At 41.8% G+C, this 23,956-nt stretch overlaps 1 protein-coding gene and 1 pseudogene across 1 annotated transcript in view; one reads left to right on the top strand and one right to left on the bottom strand.

Annotated features, from left to right (window-relative positions):
• SPMAP2L (sperm microtubule associated protein 2 like) overlaps positions 1 to 23,956 on the bottom strand; it is a 53,555-nt gene that overhangs the window by 24,914 nt on the left and 4,685 nt on the right. The window contains exon 2 of the mRNA XM_059708248.1: positions 4,778 to 4,808. Coding sequence (XP_059564231.1) covers positions 4,778 to 4,808 — 31 coding nt within the window. The remainder of the gene's footprint in view (positions 1 to 4,777; positions 4,809 to 23,956) is intronic.
• On the top strand, positions 15,064 to 15,193 carry LOC132222951 (U2 spliceosomal RNA; annotated as a pseudogene).

Raw genomic sequence — 23,956 nt, forward strand, 5'->3', positions numbered from 1 at the left:
ATATACTATGCAGACTAATACATCATCTATGTTACTGTAGTTCATATTATAATTATTTATGTACTTGCTTGTAGTTTAAAAGGCCCAATATATAACAATGCTTTATTGCCGTCCACAATTAGGAACTAACTAAAAAGCAGGCCCTCTTTTTTTATTTTTATTTTTTAAATATGTTTTGGTTTGACTTTAGAGAGAGAAGAAGGGAAAGGAGAAGAGAGAAACATCCATCAACTGCCTCCTGCACACACCCTACTGGAGATCAAGCCTGCAACCAGGGCATGTGCCCTGACCAGGAATTGAACTGGTGATATCTTGGTGCATGGAACAACATTCAACCAACTGAGCCACACTGGGCAGGCAGGATATGGCCTTCTTAATTAAATGGTTATTAATGCATCATGGAGTACCTTTCAGAAAGTGGGAGGAGGCAAAGAGGGATTAATAGGAACACATATGATTGCACATTCACAAAACTGGACCATCCACCCTGAAGATCAAACTAAAATTCTTCAATCAAATTACCTATCTCCATGTTACTCTGTTTATTTCACTTGCATTGTCCCTCAGCCTTTATTAATGACTTATTTGCCCCTGAACACCTTGCCTTAGCAGTACTAGGAGCATACTGTAAGTAAGGATTCCATGCACAGAGCCAGGCCACAGTATTAACAAAGGAACATTTTCCCTGAGGCCAGTGTGGTGGTGATAGCAACAGTCAATCTTGGGGACAAGAAAACTTGGTCCAACAATTATTTTCATCTAAGAGGTTATTATTCCAGTACCAACACTGGGATTCTAGGGTTTATTATCCTAATATATAAAAACCCAGGGTCCATAACAACCAACCAAAGGCTCGAAGGCTCAAGGGAACACCGGAAGTCAGTCTTGCAGTCAGTGCTGGGTCGCCGTGGGGGCTATGGATCAGGCCCGGAGAGAGAGGCAGGGTCTGATCCGCAGCATCCATGGCAGGTGTTGATCAGCCCTTGCCTGCCTCTTTCTCTCCAGGCTTTGCCAGCAGCTGCGCCTCTGTTTCTCTCTGGGCCTCCTTGGGGGTTGCTGATAAGCCCCACCTCTCTGATCAGGCCTGGAGATATGCCCAGAGATGCTGACTGGCATAGAAACCGACCAATCAGAACCAAATCTGGATGGACTGTGAGGAGCCAATGGCTGTCTAGGAGGCGGAGCTTTTGATGCTGACTGACCAATCAGAACCAAATTGGCTGGCAGGGGAGGGCAGTTGGAGGCGATATCAGGCCTGCAGGGGAGGGCAGTTAGGGATGACCAGGCAGGCAGGCAGAGAGGTTAGTGGTGATCTGGCAGGCGGGCAGAGGGGTTAGGGGCCATCAGGCAGGCAGGCAGAGGCAGTTAGGGGTAATCAGGCAGGCAGACAGGTGAGCGGTTAGGAGCCAGCGGTCCCAGATTTCGAGAGGGATGTCTGACTGCCGGTTTAGGGATCGGGACTAAACCTGCAGGCAGACATCCCCCAAGGGATCCCTGATTGGAGAAGGTGCAGGCTGGGCTGAAGGAACCCTCCCCCTCTGTGCACAAATTTTGTGCACCAGGCCACTTGTCTTAAAATAAAGTACCAAGCCCTGACCAGTTTGGCTCAGTGGATAGAGCATCGGCCTGAAGACTGAAAGGTCCCAGGTTTGATTCCAGTCAAGGGCATGTACCTTGGTTGCAGGCACATCCCCAGTCGTAGGTGTGCAGGAGGCAGCTGATCGATGTTTCTCTCTCATATATGTTTCTGACACTCTGTCCCTCTCCCTTCCTCTCTGTAAAAAATCAATAAAATATATTTTTAAAATAAATAAATAAAAATAAAGTGCTAACTTTCTTATCCCTGAGAAAGTTACTAAATCCTCTGAGCTTTAGTTCATTCATTCAATAAACTAAAGGCCCAGTGCACGGATTTGTGCACCAGTGGGGTCCCTTGGCCTGGCCTGCAGGGATCAGGCCGAAACCAGCTCTCCAACATCCCCCAAGGGGTTTTAGAGTGCAAGAGGGCACCCTGGAATCAGGCTCCCTCCTCTCTGGGTTCTGGATGCGTCACTTGAGAACCACAGCTGCCAAGTCACCACAGGTTGGCAGCTCCTGTGTTGAATGTCTGACCTCTGGTGGTCAGTGCACATCATAGCTACCAGTCCGATGGTGGAATGGTCGGATGGTCACGTAGGCTTTTATATAGAGAGATATTTATTGAGTACTTACTATGTACAAAGTAGGGTTCTAGGGCTGAGAGTACCTTGGTGAATAAAACAGACAAAAATCCTTGCTCTCATGTCAGGACAGAAAGACAACAAATGAAATAAAGTAGATACAAAGTGTCCTTAATTTAAAAAAATTAATCAATGTAGTTTTATAAACAACAACAAAATCTTTCCAACCCCATGACTGTGGTAGTGGATAGAGGTAACCAAAAGATTATTTGGTGGTGAAACATTTGGAGATCTGCTATCCCCAAGCCAAACATGTTAATATCTAGAAAAAATGAAGGGGGGGGGGAATCTACATCCTTATGCAATAGAGGAATGGCTTCACCATTCAGGTACCGCATGAGCCTGTGAAATAGCCTGAGCTAACTTTCCAAGGAGGTGGCTCGATGCAGGGGAAAAAAGAGTTGCAGACAGAATATCTTATTGTATATTAAACTTTTCAAGAAAGTTAGACTCTGGCTTCCATCATCACCTCCAAGCCAAGATTTCCCTAGCAACCTTTTCTTCACCTGCTAAAAATGTTTTTTAATGCATCATTTTATACAGGAGCATTAATAGTTTTCTAATTTATTCCTATAAATACTTAAAGGGGGTTTTATTTCAATTGGAAACAATCTCATTAACATTTGCCAATTCTGTTGAAGATCTAACACCTCCTTTCCATTCACTTATTGTGCATCATGTCACCATAGCTACATCTCCAGCCTACATCACCTCATCTTAACACAGGCTATGCCATAACCTCAAAATGTCCAGTCATGATCTTTCGCAGAAACAAAAGAATGTGGTTAAAGAATTTTAACTCTCAAAGGCTGATTTTTTTTTTAAATGAGGACTACATTGCTGTCTCTGTTCTCATTGATAATTAGTCTCCTATGGTTTCCCAATAGCTAAAAATGTTTTTGAAATCTTTACCTTGGGTGCAACGTAATAAATATATGTTTATATAGCAACAATTATGGAAAAGATTTCAGGTCTGAATTGATGGGGTAATTCAGATAATTTTTTCTTTCATTAAAAATACTCTTTTACATTCAACTATTTTGCTTTATAGTCAGACAATATTTTCTTTCATTACAATCAGGCACAGCACACTTCCCTAAGAAAAATTTTTTAGAGCATGGAGACAGGAATAGATAAATGGAGATAGCACAATTTCCTCGTCAAATCAAACCAAATTAACCCAAAACAAAAGCAAGAAGCAGTATATAATCATAGTAATAATTAAAATTATAACAAAAACATTAAAAAACACTCTAAGCAGTCTTTTATTTAAGTATAAACACTTAGGAGGTAAACTATTTCACTATCTATGTACCCACAGGAGTTTGCTCACACACATACATTTATTTGAGTAATGTCCTATTTTGAGTGCACACTTGGTAACACTCAGTAAACACTCCACCAGCTCTTCTGCTTAGCCTCCATACAACCTTGGGAAAGTGACGTAATTTCTCTCAATGTAATCTAGCTGATTATATCTACACTATCGACTTCTCAGGATTCTTGTGGGGGGGGAGGAAATTTTTTTAACTGCAAAGTGTTACAAAAGAATAAAGTAGCAGTGTTTACTGCCTAGAAGAGGTGAGAAAAACAATAACTAGAATGCATAATACATAGAAAATACAAAATAAGTAAATAATAATAACGAATATGAATGGTTTAACTCACTTATTAAAAGAGTGGATAGAAATAAAATCTGGTGTTATTTATTTCTCATCTATATGAACCATTGATATGAACCCTTGCTTTTTCTCTTTAATGATTCTATTCTGATACCTCTTCTAACTATATCTTAGCCAAACCAAGAATAAACATCTATTTTATATGATATATATGTGTGTGTGTGTGTGTGTGTGTGTGTGTGTATACTTTTTTAAAAAATAGAGGACATTTTCTTGAAACTTCACTAGTTATTGTGCTTGAATTAGATGTTAGGGGAGTGGAATACATTGACCTGGAGCTTCACAAAATCTATGATATGAAATTGTCAATGCAGAATCCCAAGTCCCTCAAAGGTTCAGACCTGGTAAGTAACACCTAGTATTTAGCAAACAAGCAAAACACTGACTAGAAGGAGAGTTCTCCTGCATCTCAATATTCTCCCCCATTCTTACTTCTTAATCACTTTCTTCCTCTGCTTTCTGTTTCCTACAGGAATTGTCATTAGAAAAGAGCTTTATGCCCTGACTAGTTTGGCTCAGTGGATGGAGCGTCAGGCCGTGGACTGAAGGGTCCCAGGTTCGATTCCGGTCGAGGGCATATTCCTTGGTTGCAGGCTCGATCCCAAGTAGGGAGCGTGCAGGAGGCAGCTGGTTGATGTTTCTCTCTCATCTATGTTTCTAACTCTCTATCCCTCTCCCTTTTTCTCTGTAAAAAAAAATCAATAAAATATATTTTGAAAAGAAAAGGGCTTTATGACAAAGGGAAAACACAGGAATCCTCTCAAAAACCCCAAGCTAGCTTTTCACTTCAGATGCCCCTGAATGAGTTTGCCCCATCCAGCTAGGCTGGCCCACTAGTTCGTGTCTGGAAAAATAGTACTGTAACTGTAGTCTTACCTTTTCCTTGCATACTCATAGTAATCATGATCTGCAAAAAAGAAAAGTAAAAGCAAAAATTAGATTCAATAAGAATTAAAAATATAAAGATAGCATCACAAATCAATAGAAAAAGGAGCTAGGAAAATATAACTATTTAGGAAAGTGGTCAAATTAAATATGACACAGTATGTACCAAAATAAACCACATCAGCTAATAAATCACAATTGACAAGTTAAATATATTTTTAATTGAATTAGAGCAAAAATAAGAGACTATCTACTTAATCACTGGATTTTAATATGAGTTAAAGGCAACAAAAGACACAGAGGAATTTATAGATTAAAATATTTGAAACTTCTGTATGTCAAAAATTAAAACCTGAAGAGGAAATAAAAATTTGGAGAAGTATTTGGCAACAAATATGATAAAGGCTTAACAATTTTAATATGTGAGGAGTATTTACTATTCAAAAGTATAGTTGAATAAGAAAACCACGAAGGTAGATGTTAAAAGTTAAGTGGACAAAGGAGAAAATTGAATTTATATATGAATTCATATATAAAGGGCTAATAAACGTAAGAAAGTTCAAACTTATAATCAGAACAGTAATATGAAAAATGAGGCCCTAACCGGTTTGGCTCAGTGGATAGAGCATCGGCCTGCGGACTGAAGGGTCCCAGGTTCGATTCCGGTCAAGGGCACGTACCTTGGTTGCCAGCACATCCCCAGTGGGAGGTGTGCAGAAGGCAGCTGATCGATGTTTCTCTCTCATCAATGTTTCTAACTCTCTATCCCTCTCCCTTCCTCTCTGTAAAAAAATCAATAAAATATATATTTTAAAAAAAAGAAAGAAAGAAAAATGAGGTATTTTTTAAACTATAAAATTTTTTTGCAAAGGATAACAATGTTGGAAGGCTGAGATGAAGTGAGCACTCTTGTGGACTACAGATGGAAATTTAAATTAGTACAATTCATAAAATATAACTTGGCATGCCCTAACTGATTTGGCTCAGTGGGTAGAATGTTGGCCTGTGGACTGAAGGGTCCCCCAGTTCGATTTCAGTCAAGGGCACATCCCCTGGTTGTGGGCTTGATCCCCAGTAGGGGGCGTGCAGGAGGCAGCCAATCAATAATTCTCTCTCATCATTGATGTTTCTATCTCTCTCTCCCTCTTCCTTCCTCTCTGAAATCAATACAAATATATTTTAAAATAAATAAATAGGAGAACTAAAATGGCGGCGTAAGGTACAGACCTGTGCATGCTGCCTCCCACAACAACATTGAAACTACCAACTATAAGACAAACAGCTATCATCCAGAACCATGGGAAAGCTGGCCCAGTGGAAGCTCTACAACTGGAAAGAAAGAAAGAAGAGCATTGAGACTGAGTAGGATGTACAGAGGTGCCAAGAACAGAGGTACGGAGTCACGTGCCTGTTTTTTTTCAATCGGAAGGGGTTACAAACTCTCGAATCCACTGACCTTGTGTGGGGCGGGATTCTGAGGTCCCAGACCCCTACAGGGAGAGGCAGGACAGCCTTGCAGCGGGTCGGAGAGCGAGGGTGGCTTTCTTGTGGAGCTACTCGCCGGCACCAGGGGATGTGGAGACGCGGAGTCGCAGAGACGCCATTGCTCTTTGCTCCGCCCTGGTGATTCCCAGAGACCCCGCCCTACTCAATTTACATCCCCGCCCAAGCTGTGCCAGTGGCACATAAGGAACCACCTGTGCTTTTGCAGCCTAACCCAACAAACTGCAGATTTCAACTCCTCACATACATAAGGGACACACTCAAGAAGAATAATCAGGTTCAGAGGAAGCTGGAGCCAGACCTGGCTGGGCCAGCGACATGGAACCGCTGTACCAGCAAACACACAAGCAGGTCCACCAGATCCAGTCTCACATGAGACACTGGGAGACGGCAGACAAGCAGTCTGTGCACTTAGTAGAAAACAAAATCCAAGCAAGCATACCAGATATTTAGCCACCAAGAATGCCTGGAGATTTTGTCCAGCAAAGAGCCACCCAACAAAAGACAGAATGCCAAACTTCGTGTTGACCAGTTAAAGTATGATGTCCAGCACCTGCAGACGGCTCTCAAAAACTTCCAGCATCGGCGATACACAAGGGAGCAGCAGGAGAGACAGCGAGAGGAGCTTCTGACTCATACCTTCATCCCCAACGTGGGATGAAGCGCCCCCTGCGAGGCTGCGATGGTCCCTGCAAGGCTACGATGGCCCCAGCGAGGCTGCGACGGTTCCAGTGAGGCTGCGATGGCTCCAGTGAGGCTGAAACGGCCCTTGTGAGGCTGAGACGGCCCCTGTGAGGCTGAGACTGCCCCTGAGAGGTTGAGACGGCCCCTGTGAGGTTGAGACGGCCCCTTTGAGGCTGAGACGGCTCCTGAGAGGTTGAAACGGCCCCTGTGAGGCTGAGACAGCCCCTGTGAGGCTGGGACGGCCCCTGTGAGGCTGAGATGGCCCCTGAGAGGTTACGCCGGCCCCTGGGAAGCCGAGAAAAATACCACATGATCTCACTCATTTATGGATAATAAAGACCATTATAAACTGATGAACAAAAATAGATACAGAGGCAGAGAAGCATTTAACAGACTGTCAAACTACAGTGGGAGGCCTGGGGAGGGTTGGGGGGGGGTAAGAGATCAACCGAAGGACCTGTATGCATGCATATAAGAATAACCAATGGACATAAGACACTGGCGGGTAGGGGAGGCCGGGGGAATGTCAAGAGGGAGGGAAAGGAGACATATGTAATACTCTTTGTAATACTTTAAGAAATAAAACAAAATTTTTAAAAATAAATAAATAAATAATAATAAATAAATAAATACATACATACATACATACATACATAACTTGGCAAAAGGAGTCAGTGATGCTTATATTCCTTAATCCTATTTTACTTCTAGAAATGTACCCTAAAGAAATAATGCCCAAGAGAAACCAAGATGGCAGCATAGGTAAACACTGGAAATTGCTGCATCACACAACCACTTCAAAAATACAACTAAAAGACAAAACGGACATCATCCAGAACCACAGGAAGGCTGGCTAAGTGGAAATTCTACAACTAGAAGAAAAGAGAAAAGCACACTGAGACTCAGAGGAGGTGCAGAAGTAAAGTGCAGAGGTACGGAGGCACACGTGGAAAGGGCTGGAAACTGAGGACACGGTTGTCTTTTTCAATCGGGAGATAGTCTCAAGCTCCTGACTGCTCTGAACTCCAGTTCCGGGCCAGTCTCTGGGGACCCAGATTCATAAAGGAGAAACTGGACTGTCTGGCATGGGTTGGAACTCGAGGCTGGCTTTCTCTCAGAGGTGCTTACAGCAATTACCGAGACACTAAGACATGGGACCTCTTAGGGTAGGACTGAGGGGAAGCCATAGCTGCTTGCTCCACCCTGTTGATCCCCTGAGACCCCGCCCCACCCAAGCTGTACAAAGAGGCTTTTGCATATGAAAGGCCTGGCCCTTTTCAATCTGAAAATTACCTAACAAACTGCAGCTGGGTCAGAGAAACCCAGAAATCCAAAAGAAGGCCCAAGGCCCCACAGCAGCTTGCATTGCTTCACAGCTGGGCTCCTGCTGGGTAGCCTCAGGAAGAGGCTAAATTAGCACCTCCTTAGAGATCCAAGAGCCAGTGTACCCAGTGGTCAGAGTGGGACCATCCAGATTACAACTCCTCAGATCCATAAGGGACACACTCAGGGGGCAGACTCAGTGAGCACCAAAGCCCCACTGAAGCAAGTCTTGCCCCAGAAGGGTGTCTCCAGCACAGAAGTTCTCCCACTGCAGACACAGCTGATTCTCACAGCCAATTGGCCTGGAGGTCAATTCCTCCCAGTGATACCTACAACAATCAAGGCTTAACTACAACAAGACTGTGCACACAGCCCACACAGGGGTGCACCAAGAGTGTCCACCTCAGGTAATTGGGGAGGCTGAGCCTCTGGGCCCTATAGGACACCTAGCACAGAAAGCCACTCTATCAACACAGGGAAGCATAAAAAATGTGGAGACAAAGAAACAGGTCACAAATGACAGAAATGGAGGAAAGCAAACTACTGGATATAGAGTTCAAAACCACACTTATAAGGTTTTTCAAGAATTCCCTAGAAACTGCCGATAAACTTAGTGAGACCCTCGAGGTTATGAAAAAGGACCAACTAGAAATTAAGCATACACTGACTGAAATAAAGAATATTATACAGAGTTCCAACAGCAGACTAGAAGATCGCAAGAATCAAGTCAAAGATTTGAAATACGAAGGAGCAAAAAACACCCAACCGGAAAAACAAAAAGAAAAAAGAATCCAAAAATATGAAGATAGTGTAAGGAGCCTCTGGGACAACTTCAAGTGTACCAACATCCAAATTAGGGGTGTGCCAGAAGAAGAGAGAGAGAGCAAGATATTGAAAACCTATTTGAAGAAATAATGACAGAAAACTTCCCCTACCTGGTGAAAGAAATAGACTTACAACTCCAGGAAGCACAGAGAATCCCAAACAAAAGGAATCCAAAGAGGACCACACCAAGACACATCATAATTAAAATGCCAAGAGCAAAAGACAAAGAGAGAATTTTAAAAGCAGCAAGAGAAAAAAAGTCAGTTACCTACAAGGGAGTAGTACCCATACAACTGTCAGCTGATTTCTCAACAGAAACTATGCAGGCCAGAAGGGAGAGGCAAGAAATATCCAAAGTGATGAATACCAAGAACCTACAATCTAGATTACTTTACCCAGCAAAGCTATCATTCAGAATTGAAGATCAGATCAAGAGCTTCACAGATAAGAAGAAGCTAAAGGAGTTCATCACCACCAAACCAGTATTATATGAAATGCTGAAAGGTATCCTATAAGAAGAGGAAGAAGAAGAAAAAGGTAGCCCAGAAATCAGCCCGAACCAATATGCTCAATTAATATTTGACAAAGGAGGCAAGAACATACAATGGAGCCAAGACAGTCTCTTCAATAAATGGTGTTGGGAAAATTGGACAGATATATGCAAGAAAATGAAACTAGACCACCAACTTATACCATACACAAAAATAAACTCAAAATGGATAAAGGACTTAAATGTACGACAGGAAACCATAAAAATTCTAGAAGAATCCAAAGGCAACAAAATCTCAGACATATGCCGAAGCAATTTCTTCACTGATACAGCTCCTAGGGCACTTGAAACTAAAGAAAAAATGAACAAATGGGACTACATCAAAATAAAAAGCTTCTGCACAGCAAAAGAAACCATCAACAAAACAACGAGAAAACCCACTGTGTGGGAAAACATATTTGCCAATGTCATATCTGATAAGGGCCTAATCTCCAAAATTTATAGGGAACTCATACAACTTAACAAAAGGAAGATAAACAATCCAATCAAAAAATGGGCAAAGGACCTAAATAGACACCTTTCAAAAGAGGACATTCAGAAAGCCAAGAGACATATGAAAACATGCTCAAAGTCACTAATCATCCAAGAGATGCAAATCAAAACAGCAATGAGGTACCATCTCACACCTGTCAGACTGGCTATCATCAACAAATCAACAAACGACAAGTGCTGGAGAGGATGTGGAGAAAAAGGAACACTTGTGCACTGCTGGTGGGAATGCAGACTGGTGCAGCCACTATGGAAGACAGTATGGAGTTTCCTTAAAAAACTGAAAATGGAACTCCCATTTGACCCTGTGATCCCACTTCTAGGAATATATCTCAAGAAACCAGAAACACCAATCAGAAAGGATCTATGCACCCCTATGTTCATAGCAGCACAATTCACCATAGCTAAGATCTGGAAACAGCCTAAGTGCCCATCAGTAGATGAATGGATTAGAAAGCTGTGATACATCTACACAATGGAATACTATGCTGCTATAAAAAGGAAGGAACTCTTACCATTTGCAACGTCATGGATGGAACTGGAGAGCATTATGCTAAGTGAAATAAGCCAGTCAATAAAGGAAAAATACCACATGATCTCACTCATTCATGGACAATAGAGACCATTATAAACTTTTGAACAATAATAGATACAGAGGCAGAGCTGCCTCAAACAGATTGTCAAACTGCAGCGGGAAGGCAGGGGAGGGTTGGGGGGCAGGAGGTAGGGGGGTAAGAGATCAACTAAAGGACTTGTATGCATGCATATAAGCATAACCAATGGACATAAGACACTGGGGGATAGGGGAGGCTAGGGGACTGTCTAGGGCGGGGGGATAAAATGGACACATATGTAATACCCTTTGTAATACTTTAAGCAAAAAAAAAAAAAGTTAAAAAAGAAGTACTTAAAGAACTGTATCTCTGAAAAAGAAATATGTATTTATGTAAAAGTTTTAAAATTCTTCATTCTTCTTGTTTTCAGTAATTAAATTCTGGTATACTAAAAAAAAAAAAAGAAAAAGAAAAAGGTAAAGATACAAATTATGAACAACAAATACACATCTATCAACAAGTGAATCTAAAAATCAAGTGAATAAATAATCTGATGAACAGAATAAACTTGTGAATATAATAGAATCAGGGGCATAGAAAGGGAGTGGACTGACTATTCTCAGCGGGGGGAGGAGTGTGGGGGGTGCGGGAAGAGACTGGACAAAAATCGTACACCTATGGATGAGGACAGTGGAGGGGTGGGTAAGGGCAGTGGGTGGGGTGGGAACCGGGTGGAGGGGAGCTATGGGGGGAAAAAAGAGGAACAACTATAATAATCTGAATAAAGATTTAATTTAAAAAAAAGAAAAGAAAAAGAAATAATGCCCAGTGTGAACAAAGATTTATGCACAAATTTATTGAGGTATCTTTAGCAACAGCAAATTGGATACACTTGTAATGTCCCAAACAGAATATATGTTTACACAAATTAAAAATCATGGTTAGAAGGAGGTTTTTTTAATGTCGGAAAATGTATTAAATCATATAGGCCATGTTATATAAATGCTTACTCTAACAGGTCTCTTGATGACAGATTGTTCCAGATGGTTTCCACTTGGTAGCTTTTAATTGCACCGGAGAGTTCTGAAATAACATTTTCTACCTTCTGGAGTGTTTTGGGTAAAGGAAAGTGGGTGCCCTCTGGCATCAAACAGACGTGGCTCAAACTCCAGTTTTGTTAGTTACTCAGCTAGCTGTACAATCTTGGACAAATTATTTAACTTCTCTGAGACTCGGCTTCCCTTTCTCAGATAGGAGGCTCAGAGGTAGGTCTGTGTAAAGCTCAGTGGCCTATGTGTACAGCACCTCGAATACAGTAGATCCAGAGAGTAGAGGAATGGTAGTGAAAAATATTAGTTACAACTTCAGCATATCAATGGCTTCACTAGAGCATGTGGGAAACACAGCAAGTATAGATTGGGCTTCTAGTATGTGCAACATGGTGTCAAGTGCTGAGAGAATAAAAATGAAAAAAAGAAAAGAAAAAGAAAAAGAAAAATGTGGCCCTCGCCGGTTCGGCTCAGTGGAGTCCTGGTTTTGATTCCGGTCAAGGGCACGTGCCTGGGTTTGCTGGGGGGGGGGGGGGGGGGGGATTTGTAATCTGATAGGTATCACCTGTATTAATCTGAAAAGTAATTATATCATTTAAAATCTTGGAACACATATACTTATGTGAATGGGGAGTTTGTTATATATGAATAGGGGGTTAAGTTTTTTTAAGTTTCCTTTTCAAGGCCTTTGAGAAGCGACTGAGGAGGTGACTCGGCTGTGAATCCAGCAAGCAGAACCGATAAGCATGGTCAGACCGACCCTCCAGGAGTCAAACCATCATCTCATCAACATCATCTCCTAATGTCATCGCCTAATGACGAGGACAATAACTGACGTCTGCAGACCTCCAGGACTGCACGGAGCTGCATTCCGTTCCCCAGCCCACTCCCCTTTATGATCCTGTCCCCTGCACCTTGATGGGGGACAGGATTTGAATGCTTATAAGTGCCCTGTCTTCCTGGTTGGCTAGCCTTCTCAAACGACTAATATGATTCAACCCTGCCTTCATTATAGGACAGAGCAGACAGGCAGCCCGAACCCAACCAGGGATTTCCAGGTAACAGGTTGCGGGCTCGATCCCCAGTAGGGGGCGTGCAGGAGGCAGCCAATCAATGATTCTCTCTCATCATTGATGTTTCTGTCTCTCTCTCTCTCCCTCTTCCTTCCTCTCTGAAATCAATAAAAATATATATATATTTTTTTAAATGAATTAGATGTGGTCTCTCCTCTCAAGGAGTTTACAGCCTCGTAGGAGATAGGCTATGAACTTTAAAAAGAACTAACTGGAGTTTTTGAATTCAATATTTTCTATTATCTTAGAAACACACTTGTTACATTATCTCTCCAACTGCTAGGATGGACTAGCTCTCACAAGGCCATTGTTAGCTATGTTCCAAGAAAAGCTGTGTTATAATGATTTCCAGACTTGTCTGCACATCAGAATCACCTGGGGCTCTTTTTAAAATTGCAGGTCTTGCCGAAACCGGTTTGGCTCAGTGGATAGAGCGTCAGCCTGCGGACTGAAAGGTACCAGGTTCGATTCCGGTCAAGGGCATGTGCCTGGGTTGCGGGCACATCCCCAGTGGGGGGTGTGCAGGAGGCAGCTGATTGATGTTTCTCTCTCATCGATGTTTCTAACTCTCTATCTCTCTCCCTTTCTCTCTGTAAAAAATCAATAAAATATATATTTAAAAAAAATAAAATAAAATTGCAGGTCTCACCCTCGCTGATTTGGCTCAGTGTTTCAGGGGAAACATATTTGCCTGAAACAACTTCAGTAAATGTGAGAATGGAAAAATTACAGAGCTCTCCCTACAAAAATTAGTACTTAGAAAGAGAGAACAGATGAAGAAATTTATAACAGATTAAGTAATTGATCTTAGGGATATCTATAAATATAAAGGCTAATATGCTCAGTGTCCCACCATCCAACCAGTCACTATGATGTACACTGACGACCAGGGGGCAGACCTCAATGCAGGAGCTGTCGTGATGTGCACAGAGAAACGGCACCACGGACCTGGTGCCCACAAAGCAATACTCGACTTCCCCCAAGTGGGACACAGGCCCCGCCACCACCCCGGAACAACAGCTCACCAAGTCGCAGCTGACACTGCCAAGACCCCATGGTGCAAAATATGGCCCACAGCCCAGCCCAGTCCGGAAACAGTCACTGTGGGCACCAGGTAATGACGTCACGTAGCAACGCCCGGCTTCCTCTCCCTAGCAACAACTAGCCGCCTTGCAGTTTCTTCAGCCCAGGAACACAACTTGCTTTATAGCCAGATACAAACATTTCACACTTTAACCAAATGTCTGTGAATCATTGTCCCATGCCTCATCTCCTTTGATCCTCACAGAAGTCCTGGAGTAGGTAGATAGGAGACTCGATAGAATCCTATTTTCTTTTCATTAGCCAGAAAACAGAGATTTAGAAAGTTTAGAAACTTGACCCAACTGAAAAGAAGAAAGAAATGGTGGACCTTGAAAAAGACAAGGTTTTCTCACTGTGCAGAATATAGTCAAACACGCTACAGTTAAATATTTTACCCTTTGTTCTCCCTGCGTGACCTACAATAATAATCTGTGTTGTATTGATATTTACTGCTGTGTTGCTGACAATTACCTGAAAGAGAAGTTGGGCTGCTTCACTGGGCTGGAAAAAGTTTAGCTAAATCAGAAAGCAAGTCTAATTAAACAAATTTATTATACACACAAACACACACACACACACACACACACATGGCTAAGTTGACTTGCGCATGCACGATACATATAAAGCTCTCGCTGGTGCCAATCACATGCATATGTTTCAATCTGTCATTTCCGATCGTGAATTTGGTTGACACTTTTATTATAGAGAAAGGGCGAATAACAATATTAAAATATTTCTTCTAATTAATTTCCTTTTAATGTGCATGAATTTGTGTACCAGGCTATTGGTTATTTTATAATCCTAAGTATCCTAAATGCTGGATGTGGCTCTAAACAACTTTGATCTTTTTTTGTTGTTGTTGTTAATCCTCACCTGAGAATATTTTTCCATTGATTTTAGAGTGGAAGGAGAGAGAGAGAGAGAGAAACAATGATGTGAGACCAGAAACGAACCTGCAACCCAGGTACGTGCCCTTGACTGAGAATCAAACTCACAACCCTTGGGCCAATGCTCTAAACACTGAGAACAATGGCCAGGGGTGAACATCATTTTTAAAAGCAAAATAGAAACAAAAAATATAGTGATTGTATTGTGAAGATAAAAGTACACTTACAGCATGAATTTTTTAAGTACTTATTATTACATCGCTTCTCGGCCTTTTGGCTAAGATCAAGTGTAGTATCTGTTCTTATCGGTTTAATATTACATGAATGAGTCCTGATGACTTGTAACATAAGTGACAGCATCAAACTTAGGTTCTAAAGGGGCCTTCTCTTACCCCCGATAGTGGAATTTAGGTAAGGAATGAGATTGGTTGCTAAAACCATTCAATGAAAGGTGAATGAGGAACTTTATAATAGAGAGATCAAGTCAACCTTGCTTGAACCTACTCATCAATCTTAGAACCACCACAAATGGGAGACATCATGTGCCTCAAGTGGTGAGGCAAGAGGCACAGCCCCACCTCTGAAAAATTCTTGCTCAAAAAAATTCCCTTTGAATCTAAGCAAGCCTCTTAATCTATATAGTCTGCAAAAGGGATGGGAGAGGGCAATGGGGAAAAGAGAGAGACATATGTAATACTCGCAACAATAAAGATTTATGCAAAAAAAGCAAAGAAAAGAAATACTGCTTAAGTATGTAGAAAGATCTGACAAATCAACAAGAGAATGATGGATACTTTCAATAAAAAATAATCAGCCCTGACCGGTTTGGCTCACTGGATAGAGCGTCGGCCTGGGGACTGAAGGGTCCCGGGTTCGATTCCGGTCGAGGGCATGTGCCTTGGTTGCAGGCACATCCCCAGTGCGGGGTGTGCAGGAGGCAGCTGATCGATGCTTCTCTCTCATCGATGTTTCTGACTCTCTATCCTTCTACCTTCCTCTCTGTAAAAAATCAATAAAATATATTAAAAAAAATAATCAAAGAACACTAGCAGGTAATTAATGAAAAAGTAAAACTGGCCAATAGACATATGGAAAACATTCAACTTTACTTCTAAATAAATATGGACATTAAATAGAAAAAATATATAAGAGCTAGATGAACAAGATAAAGACATCACAAAGAACAAATCAAATTCAGAATATGGGATATTTTACCCAATTTTTCTGCCAAATGAATGGCCTTTTAAAAAGGAAGAGATGGTAAGGGTTAGTGATAAAGAATAACAGAGAAGAAACAATGTATGTATGCAATGTATGGCTCTTGTTTGAGGCCTAATTCAAAAGCTCTAACTGTAAAAAGTATATGTTTGAGATAACTAGAGAAGCTTAAATATTTAGTGGGTCAACAAGAAGAAGCCACCCTAAAATTTTTTGAACACAATGATTGATAGCATCTCCCTCTAAGAGACAGTCAGAACATTATGGCTCTAATGATGACCTCTTTTTATTTTTAATTAAATTTATTGGGTTGACATCGATTAATAAGATTGTTTAGGTTTCAGGTGTACATTTCTATGATACACGATCTGTATATTACATTGTGTGCCCACCACCCAAAGTCAAGTCATCTTCCATCACCATATGTTTGGCCCCCTTTACCCTTTACTTACCCCTCTGGTAACCACCGTACTATTGTCTGTGCCTGTGAGTTTCAGTTGCATATGGTTCTTAGCTTTGTCTGACTGACTGATTTCACTCAGCATAATATTCTTAAGGTCTATCCATGTTGTCACAAATGACGCTATTTTATCTTTTCTTATACCTGAGTAGTCTTCCATTGTATATATGTACCACACCTTCTCTATCCAATCCTCTATCAAAGGACATTTTGGTTGTTTGGGCCATGTTTTGAATAATGCTACAATGAACATAGGGGTGCATATATCTTTGGGAGTAAAATTTTCAGGTAGATGCCCAGAAGAGGGGTTACTGATCACATGGTAACTCTATTCTTCATTTTTTGAGGAACTGCCATACTGTTTTCCGTACTGGCTCTACCAGTTTACATTCCCACCAGCAGTGACTGAGAGCTGCTTTTTCTCCACAACCTCTCCAGCACTTGTTATTACTGTCTTGTTGATAATAGCCATTCTAACAGGTGTGAGGTGGTATCTCATTGTAGTTTTGATTTGCATTTCCCTAATAGCTAGTGAAGTTGAGCATCTTTTTATATATCTGTTGGCCATTTGTATGCCCTCTGTCAACTTCTTAATCGGATTGCTTGGTGTTAAGTTGTATGTGTTCTTTATATATTTTGGATATTAACCCCTGATAGAGCTATTGTTTGCAAATATCTTCTCCCGTTTGGCTTGTCACCTTTTTGTTTCGTTGGCAGTTTCTTTTGCTGTACAGAAGCTTTTTAGTTTGATATAGTACCATTTATTTATTTTTTCCTTTATTTACCTTACTCTTGGGGTCAAATTCATAAAATCTCTAAGATCCTGTGCCCCTGGAATGAACTCCACTTGGTAGTGGTGTAATATTTTTTTTAATGTACTGCTATATTCGATTTGCTAGGATTTTTGCACCTGTGTTCATCAGAGATATTGGCCTGTACGTTTCTTTTGTGTGTTCTATTATGCTCTTTGAGTGTTTGGATTTTACTCTATAGCACATAAACCACATTGCTCAGGCTGCCTTCTCCGGCGAGCAAATGGGACGATCAGGGCCGCGCTCCAAGCCACCTGCTGGAGAAGGCTGCCATCTGCTGGGAGAAAGCAGATTCCAAAGCTGTTCGTTCTGAGGCACTCCTACCCGGGAGGGCCCACTGCATGCAGAAGTGAAGCATTTTGTAACATCATAGGAATGACTTTCAAAGTTCATTCTCCACCTTGCCCTCCACCCTGCCTCCTAAGGAGCCCACATGTAGCTGCTCAGCCTCTAGTCCTTGGTTGTGCGAAATGGGGTACCAGTGATCTACAAGGAAAGGCTGGGAGCACCTCTCAGAACAGATCTAAAGGGGACAGGAGGAGTGGGGAAGAGAGGCAAGCTGGAGCTTGAGAGAAACAACAAGGAATGTTTGGGGTATTGCTGTCATGGTGACAGGGACTTGAGAAGAAAGACCCCTCAAGAACATCATAGCAGGGAGAATCAAGATGGCGGCATAGGTTAACGTTGGAGTTTGCTGCTTTGAACAACTACTTCAAAAGTGAAACCAAAAAACGGAAGGGACATCACCCAGAACCACAGAGGCGCTGGCTGAGTGGAAGTCCTACAACTAGGAGGAAAGAGAAACGCATACGGACACTCAGAGGAGGCGCAGTGCTGAAGTCAAATTCTGAGGTGCGGAGTGCGCGGAGCGGGCTGGCGGCGGAGGGCGTGGTTGTTGTTTTCAATCGGGAGGGAGTCGCAGAGTCTGAGCTCCAGATCCGGGCGAGTCTTTAGGGACCCAGACTCAGGCGGGAGAAGCGGGACTGTCTGGCTTCGGTCAGAGCGAGTGCAGCTTTCTCTCCGAGCTTTGCAGCGGGTGCTGGGACTCAGAGAGGCAGAGCCCCTTGGGACAGGACTGAGAGCCGCCATAACTGCTCTCTCCGGCCCACGCTGTTGATCCTGTTCGACCCACCCTGGCCCTGCCCAAGCCCTGCACAGAGGCATTTGCCAGATAGCCTCAGGCAAAGGCTAGATTAGCACCTCCCTAGAGGACAGAAGTTCTCTCACCGCTGACACAGCTGAATCTCATAGCCACTTGGCCTGGAGGTCAAACCCTCCCTGGAATTAGCTACAGCAATCAAGATTTATCTATAAGACTGCGAACAAAGACCACTAGGGGGTGCACCAAGGAAGCATAACAAAATGCGGAGACAAAGAAACAGGACAAAATTGTCAATGGAAGAAATAGAGTTCAGAACCACACTTTTAAGGTCTCTCAAGAACTGTTTAGAAGCTGCCGATAAACTTAATGAGATCTACAAGAAAACTAATAAGACCCTCGATCTTATATTGGGGAACCAACTAGAAATTAAGCACACACAGACTGAAATAACGAATATTATACAGACGCCCGACAGCAGACCAGAGGAGCGCAAGAATCAAGTCAATGATTTGAAATGCGAGGAAGCAAAAAACATCCAACCGGAAAAGCAAAATGAAAAAAGAATCCAAAAATGCGAGGATAGTGTAAGGAGCCTCTGGGACAGCTTCAAGCGTACCAACATCAGAATTATAGGGGTGCCAGAAGATGAGAGAGAGCAAGATATTGAAAACCTATTTGAAGAAATAATGACAGAAAACTTCCCCCACCTAGTGAAAGAAATGGACTTACAGGTCCAAGAAGCGCGGAGAACCCCAAACAAAAGGAATCCAAAGAGGACCACACCAAGACACATCATAATTAAAATGCCAAGAGCAAAAGATAAAGAGAGAATCTTAAAAACAGCAAGAGAAAGAAACCCAGTTACCTACAAGGGAATACCCATACGACTGTCAGCTGATTTCTCAATAGAAACTTTGCAGGCCAGAAGGGAGTGGCAAGAAATATTCAAAGTGATGAATACCAAGAACCTACAACCAAGATTACTTTATCCAGCAAAGCTATCATTCAGAATTGAAGGTCAGATAAAGAGCTTCACAGATAAGGAAAAGCTAAAGGAGTTCATCACCACCAAACCAGGATTATATGAAATGCTGAAAGGTATCCTTTAAGAAGAGGAAGAGGAAGAAAAAGGTAAAGATACAAATTATGAACAACAAATATGCATCTATCAACAAGTGAATCTAAGAATCAAGTGAATAAATAATCTGATGAACAGAATGAACTGTTGATTATAATAGAATCAGGGACATAGAAAGGGAATGGACTGACTATTCTTGGGGGGGAAAGGGGGGTGGGAGATGTGGGAAGAGACTGGACAAAAATCGTGCACCTATGGATGAGGACAGTGGGTGGGGAGTGAGGGCGGAGGGTAGGGCGGGAACTGGGAGGAGGGGAGTTATGGGGGGGGGGGAAAAAAAAGGAACAAATGTAATAATATGAACAATAAAGATTTAATAAAAAAAAAAAAAAAAGAACATCATAGCAGGTTTTGCTCTGTTAGACGATAGTTCTGTGAAGATACTTCAGTAAGACCTAGATTACTTTTCACAGCTTTTTGAAGTGGAATTCATGCTTGTTTTAGGTGTGCTGTTGAAGATTGGTCTTAAAGCAGTCCAGTTCTATATTTGGTATGGCTATGTAGGAAACCCTTGGGTGTTCTTTGATATGATATATTCAGCTCTATGATCTGATATTACTATTCATTCTTCCTTGCTCCTCCCCTAGCTAGGCACAGCTCCCTAGCACTGCGCTCCAGTGCTGTAGCTCAGGGTCATGTGGGCAAGAGATGGGAGAATGTAGGAAACGGTGAAAAGGCAGAGACAGGGAGAGGGCAAGCCTTCCATCTGATGAAACAACAGCAAAAAACTTGTATTTCTATGCAAAATAAAGTTCAAAAACATCACACCCTCAAGTCTGCACTTTTGTGACTTTTTTTTCTAATTTCAAATCTTTTTTTCATGTTCATTCTCACCCGGTTTCACCTGTGTGAAGACGGCACTGGCAACTGGGTAGCCACTTAGAACTGGATTTATAACTCACACCATGCCCAGGGTAAATTCCAATGGAGGAAAGATTTAAATGTTCTTTTCAAAGGTGACTAAAGAAAATGCGTGGGTGAATTTCCTTTTAACCTAGGAGTAGAAAAGGGCTTTTCCAATGATGACTCAATACAGAAGCTGTGAGAAAGATGATTGATAACTTTTCCTATAAAATGTTTTTATGGAAAAACAAAAAATAAATAAGTGAAGACAAAGAGACTGCCAACAAAGTGAAGAAAATATGTCATACATAACCCAGACAAAGGGCCAATCTTTCTGTGTACAAGAGAAAAACTTAGGAAAAGGAAAATAGGCAAAAGGATGAAAAAAGATATATACCAAAAGAGATGCTTAACATCACCCATATAATAAGATAAATACAAATTAAAATTTAATTGACCTACTACTAGTTTGTTGTCTCTTAGATTTTCAAAAAACCAAAAGTTTGAACACATACTGCAATGGTAAGGCTACGGAGAAATAGAAACTTCCATTGCTAGTGGGTGTACGCAGTTACTCCCATGTAGGCCAGTTTTGCTAAATCGAAGTTGCACGTATATTTACCCTTCAGTAATCCCACTTCCAGAAATTTACTCTACAGTGATACCAGCATATGTATGAAATGACATGGTGTATGGGTTTACCTACTACATCTATTGCTTGTAATAGAAACACCCTGGGAAGAACCAAGAGGTGTTAAGTTAGTGGTGGCAACACTATGTAATGGAACATGAGGCAGCTGCTGTTTTTTAAAATGAGGAAAACAACATGGTTTTATAAAGAAAGATACACTGTCAAGTGAAAAGAACAGTATAGCATATGCTACCTTTTGAGTAAGAAAGGGGAACACACAGACAAGCTTGTATAGTATTTTCTTGTATTTACATAAAGATAGATAGAAACTAATAAATATGGTTACCTACAAAGGACAGGAGAGGGGACAGGATAGGAAGAGAGACATTTCCTTGTGGTCTTTTAATATTGTTTTATCTTTTTAATCATGTGAATAGCTTACAAGTTTCAAAAGTTTTTAGATTTTGTTTTCACTCAATATAGTTTCCTTCCATTCTCCCACACTTGCCTGAGATTCTGTTTCTTTTAAATCACTTCCTTAATCCCTTATGAATCCAGATCAAACACTCTGGGTTCTGTATACTTGAGATTACATATGTAGGCTCTATTAAATATTTAGGCCTATTTATATATATATATAAAAGCCTAATCGACCGTTAGGACCAGTCATTATGACACGCACTGACCACCAGGGTGCAGACGCTCAATGCAGGAGCTGCCCCCCGGTGGTCAGTGCACTACCACAGCCAACCTCCTGCCACTAGCCAACCTCCTATGGTCCCTTCCCCTCCCTGGCCGGCCCCAATCGGCCCCAATTGGAACTAGGCAAGATGGCCCTGATCAGCCCGATCCCAGGCCAGGCTGAGGGGCCCCACCCATGCACGAATTTGTGCACCGGGCATCTAGTTTTAGATGAGTAGCTTTAATGAGCACTTTGGGTCTTTTTTTCTTAGCCCATCTTCTCTTTAAAAAAAGAAGTTAGGCCGAAACCGGTTTGGCTCAGTGGATAGAGCGTCGGCCTGCGGACTGAGGGGTCCCGGGTTTGATTCCGGTCAAGGGCATGTACCTGGGCTGCGGGCACATCCCCAGTGGGAGATGTGCAGGAGGCGGCTGATCGATGTTTCTCTCCCATCGATGTTTCTAACTCTCTATCTCTCTCCCTTCCTCTCTGTAAAAAATCAATAAAAAATATAAAAAAAAAAAAAAAGAAGTTAGTACTGCCATTTAACTCAGAAAAGGGAAGTGAATGTCGTATAGGACAACCAGTCAACTTGACTTTCTATGCTATGGATGTGTCATTGCTATGGAAGTGTGCAGCCTCCCCAACCACTCTGACAGTCCTTCAAAGATAGGATCCATGCCTTACTCATCTACAGCTCAGACCTACAACTTGGACATCGTAAGCACTCAATAAAGTTTAACAGCGACAGTGATTAGGTGATGAGAAACTAGTAAGGTGATAGAATGGTGACACCTAGTCTACAATATAAATTTCAAAACTTTGTATGCAACCAAACTGCCATGTCTCAGGCACCTTTCCACCCCCCAGGACACAGAAGCATGCTGTCCTTAGTAGATGCTCAGGAAACTTTCGCTGGGGAAGAAATCTTTATTGCGTGAGCAGGGGCATGGTGACATGATGACTAAATATTGCTTAATGTTCACACTATTTTATGTAAATGTTATATAAATGTGCCTGATGCTTATTTGAACTTTATTAAGGGAATTAACATAAAGACTTATTGGAATTTTTAACAAGGGAAATCTGGTAGACAGATTGAGAGGATAGAAAACTTTAAAGTGGTGTTTTCTAAAGCAGATCTGAAAACTCTTTTAAAAATAATAGATTTTATTGATTTCATAGAGAAAAGGAGAGGGAGAGACAGAAACATCAATGATGAGAGAATCACTGATCAGCTGCCTCCTACATGTCCCCTACTGGGGGCATGTGCCCTGACCGGGAATTGAACTGTGGCCTACTGGTTCATAGATCAATGCTTAACCACTGAGCCACACCAGTCAGGCTAAAAATTTTTTAGAGCGAGTCTCATCAAGCTACTTTAGGGGTGCCACTTTAGGCAGTATGACACCGAAGGCCCGCTCAATGGTAGGCTTGCCCACCTTTTAAAAATATGGGCTGTGGAAGTAACCATGAGATGATCCGGGGAAAGCAATACGAATCTAGGGAGAGAACCGCACGCGATGATTGTGAAGCAGGGCAAAAATCAGATTGGTCTTTCAGAGGAACAGAAAAGAAGTCAGTTATGATTGGGGCAGAGTGAGCAGAACTATGCCTCTTAGGATAAACGCACACTTTTTGCGGAGGAATGGGAAATCATAGGAAGGGCTGTATAGCGAGTGAAAGGTGTGATCTGATTCAGTTTTTAAAATGCCCACTCTGGCTGCAGTAGCAAAGAGATTGCATATGACAAGAGTAGAAGCAGGGAGACTGCTCAGGAAGCTAATGTAGAAATCCAGGAGAGAAATGACCGTAATTGGGAGGCAAGAATTAGCAGTGGAAATGCATGAATTTCGGAGATGTTCTAGAGAGAAAATGAACAGAACTTGCATTGGATGCATTGGATTTGAGGGTGAAGAAAGAGAAACCAGGGACAAATAGATTTTTTTTTTCTTTTTGGCTTAAGCAACTGGATGCCATTTTCTGCAAGCACCTAGCTAAAAGACTGAGGAGGAAACAAGAATAGGAGGAAAATCAAGATTTCTGTCTCAAAATACATTACATTTGAGATGCCCATGATATATCCAAATGGAGATGTCCAATAGGCAGTTGAATATATAAGTGTAGGGCTCAGAAGCAAGAGTACAGCAAGAACATATTTAAGAGGCAGCAGCATAAACATGCTATTTAAAGCCATAATTATAGATATGACCACCTAAGGGGGGAAAGTGAAAATAGAAAGGAAAAGGGTCAGGATCCAGCCCTTT

This window comes from Myotis daubentonii, chromosome 1 (genome assembly GCF_963259705.1).
Source record: "Myotis daubentonii chromosome 1, mMyoDau2.1, whole genome shotgun sequence".
Classification (NCBI taxonomy): domain Eukaryota; kingdom Metazoa; phylum Chordata; class Mammalia; order Chiroptera; family Vespertilionidae; genus Myotis; species Myotis daubentonii.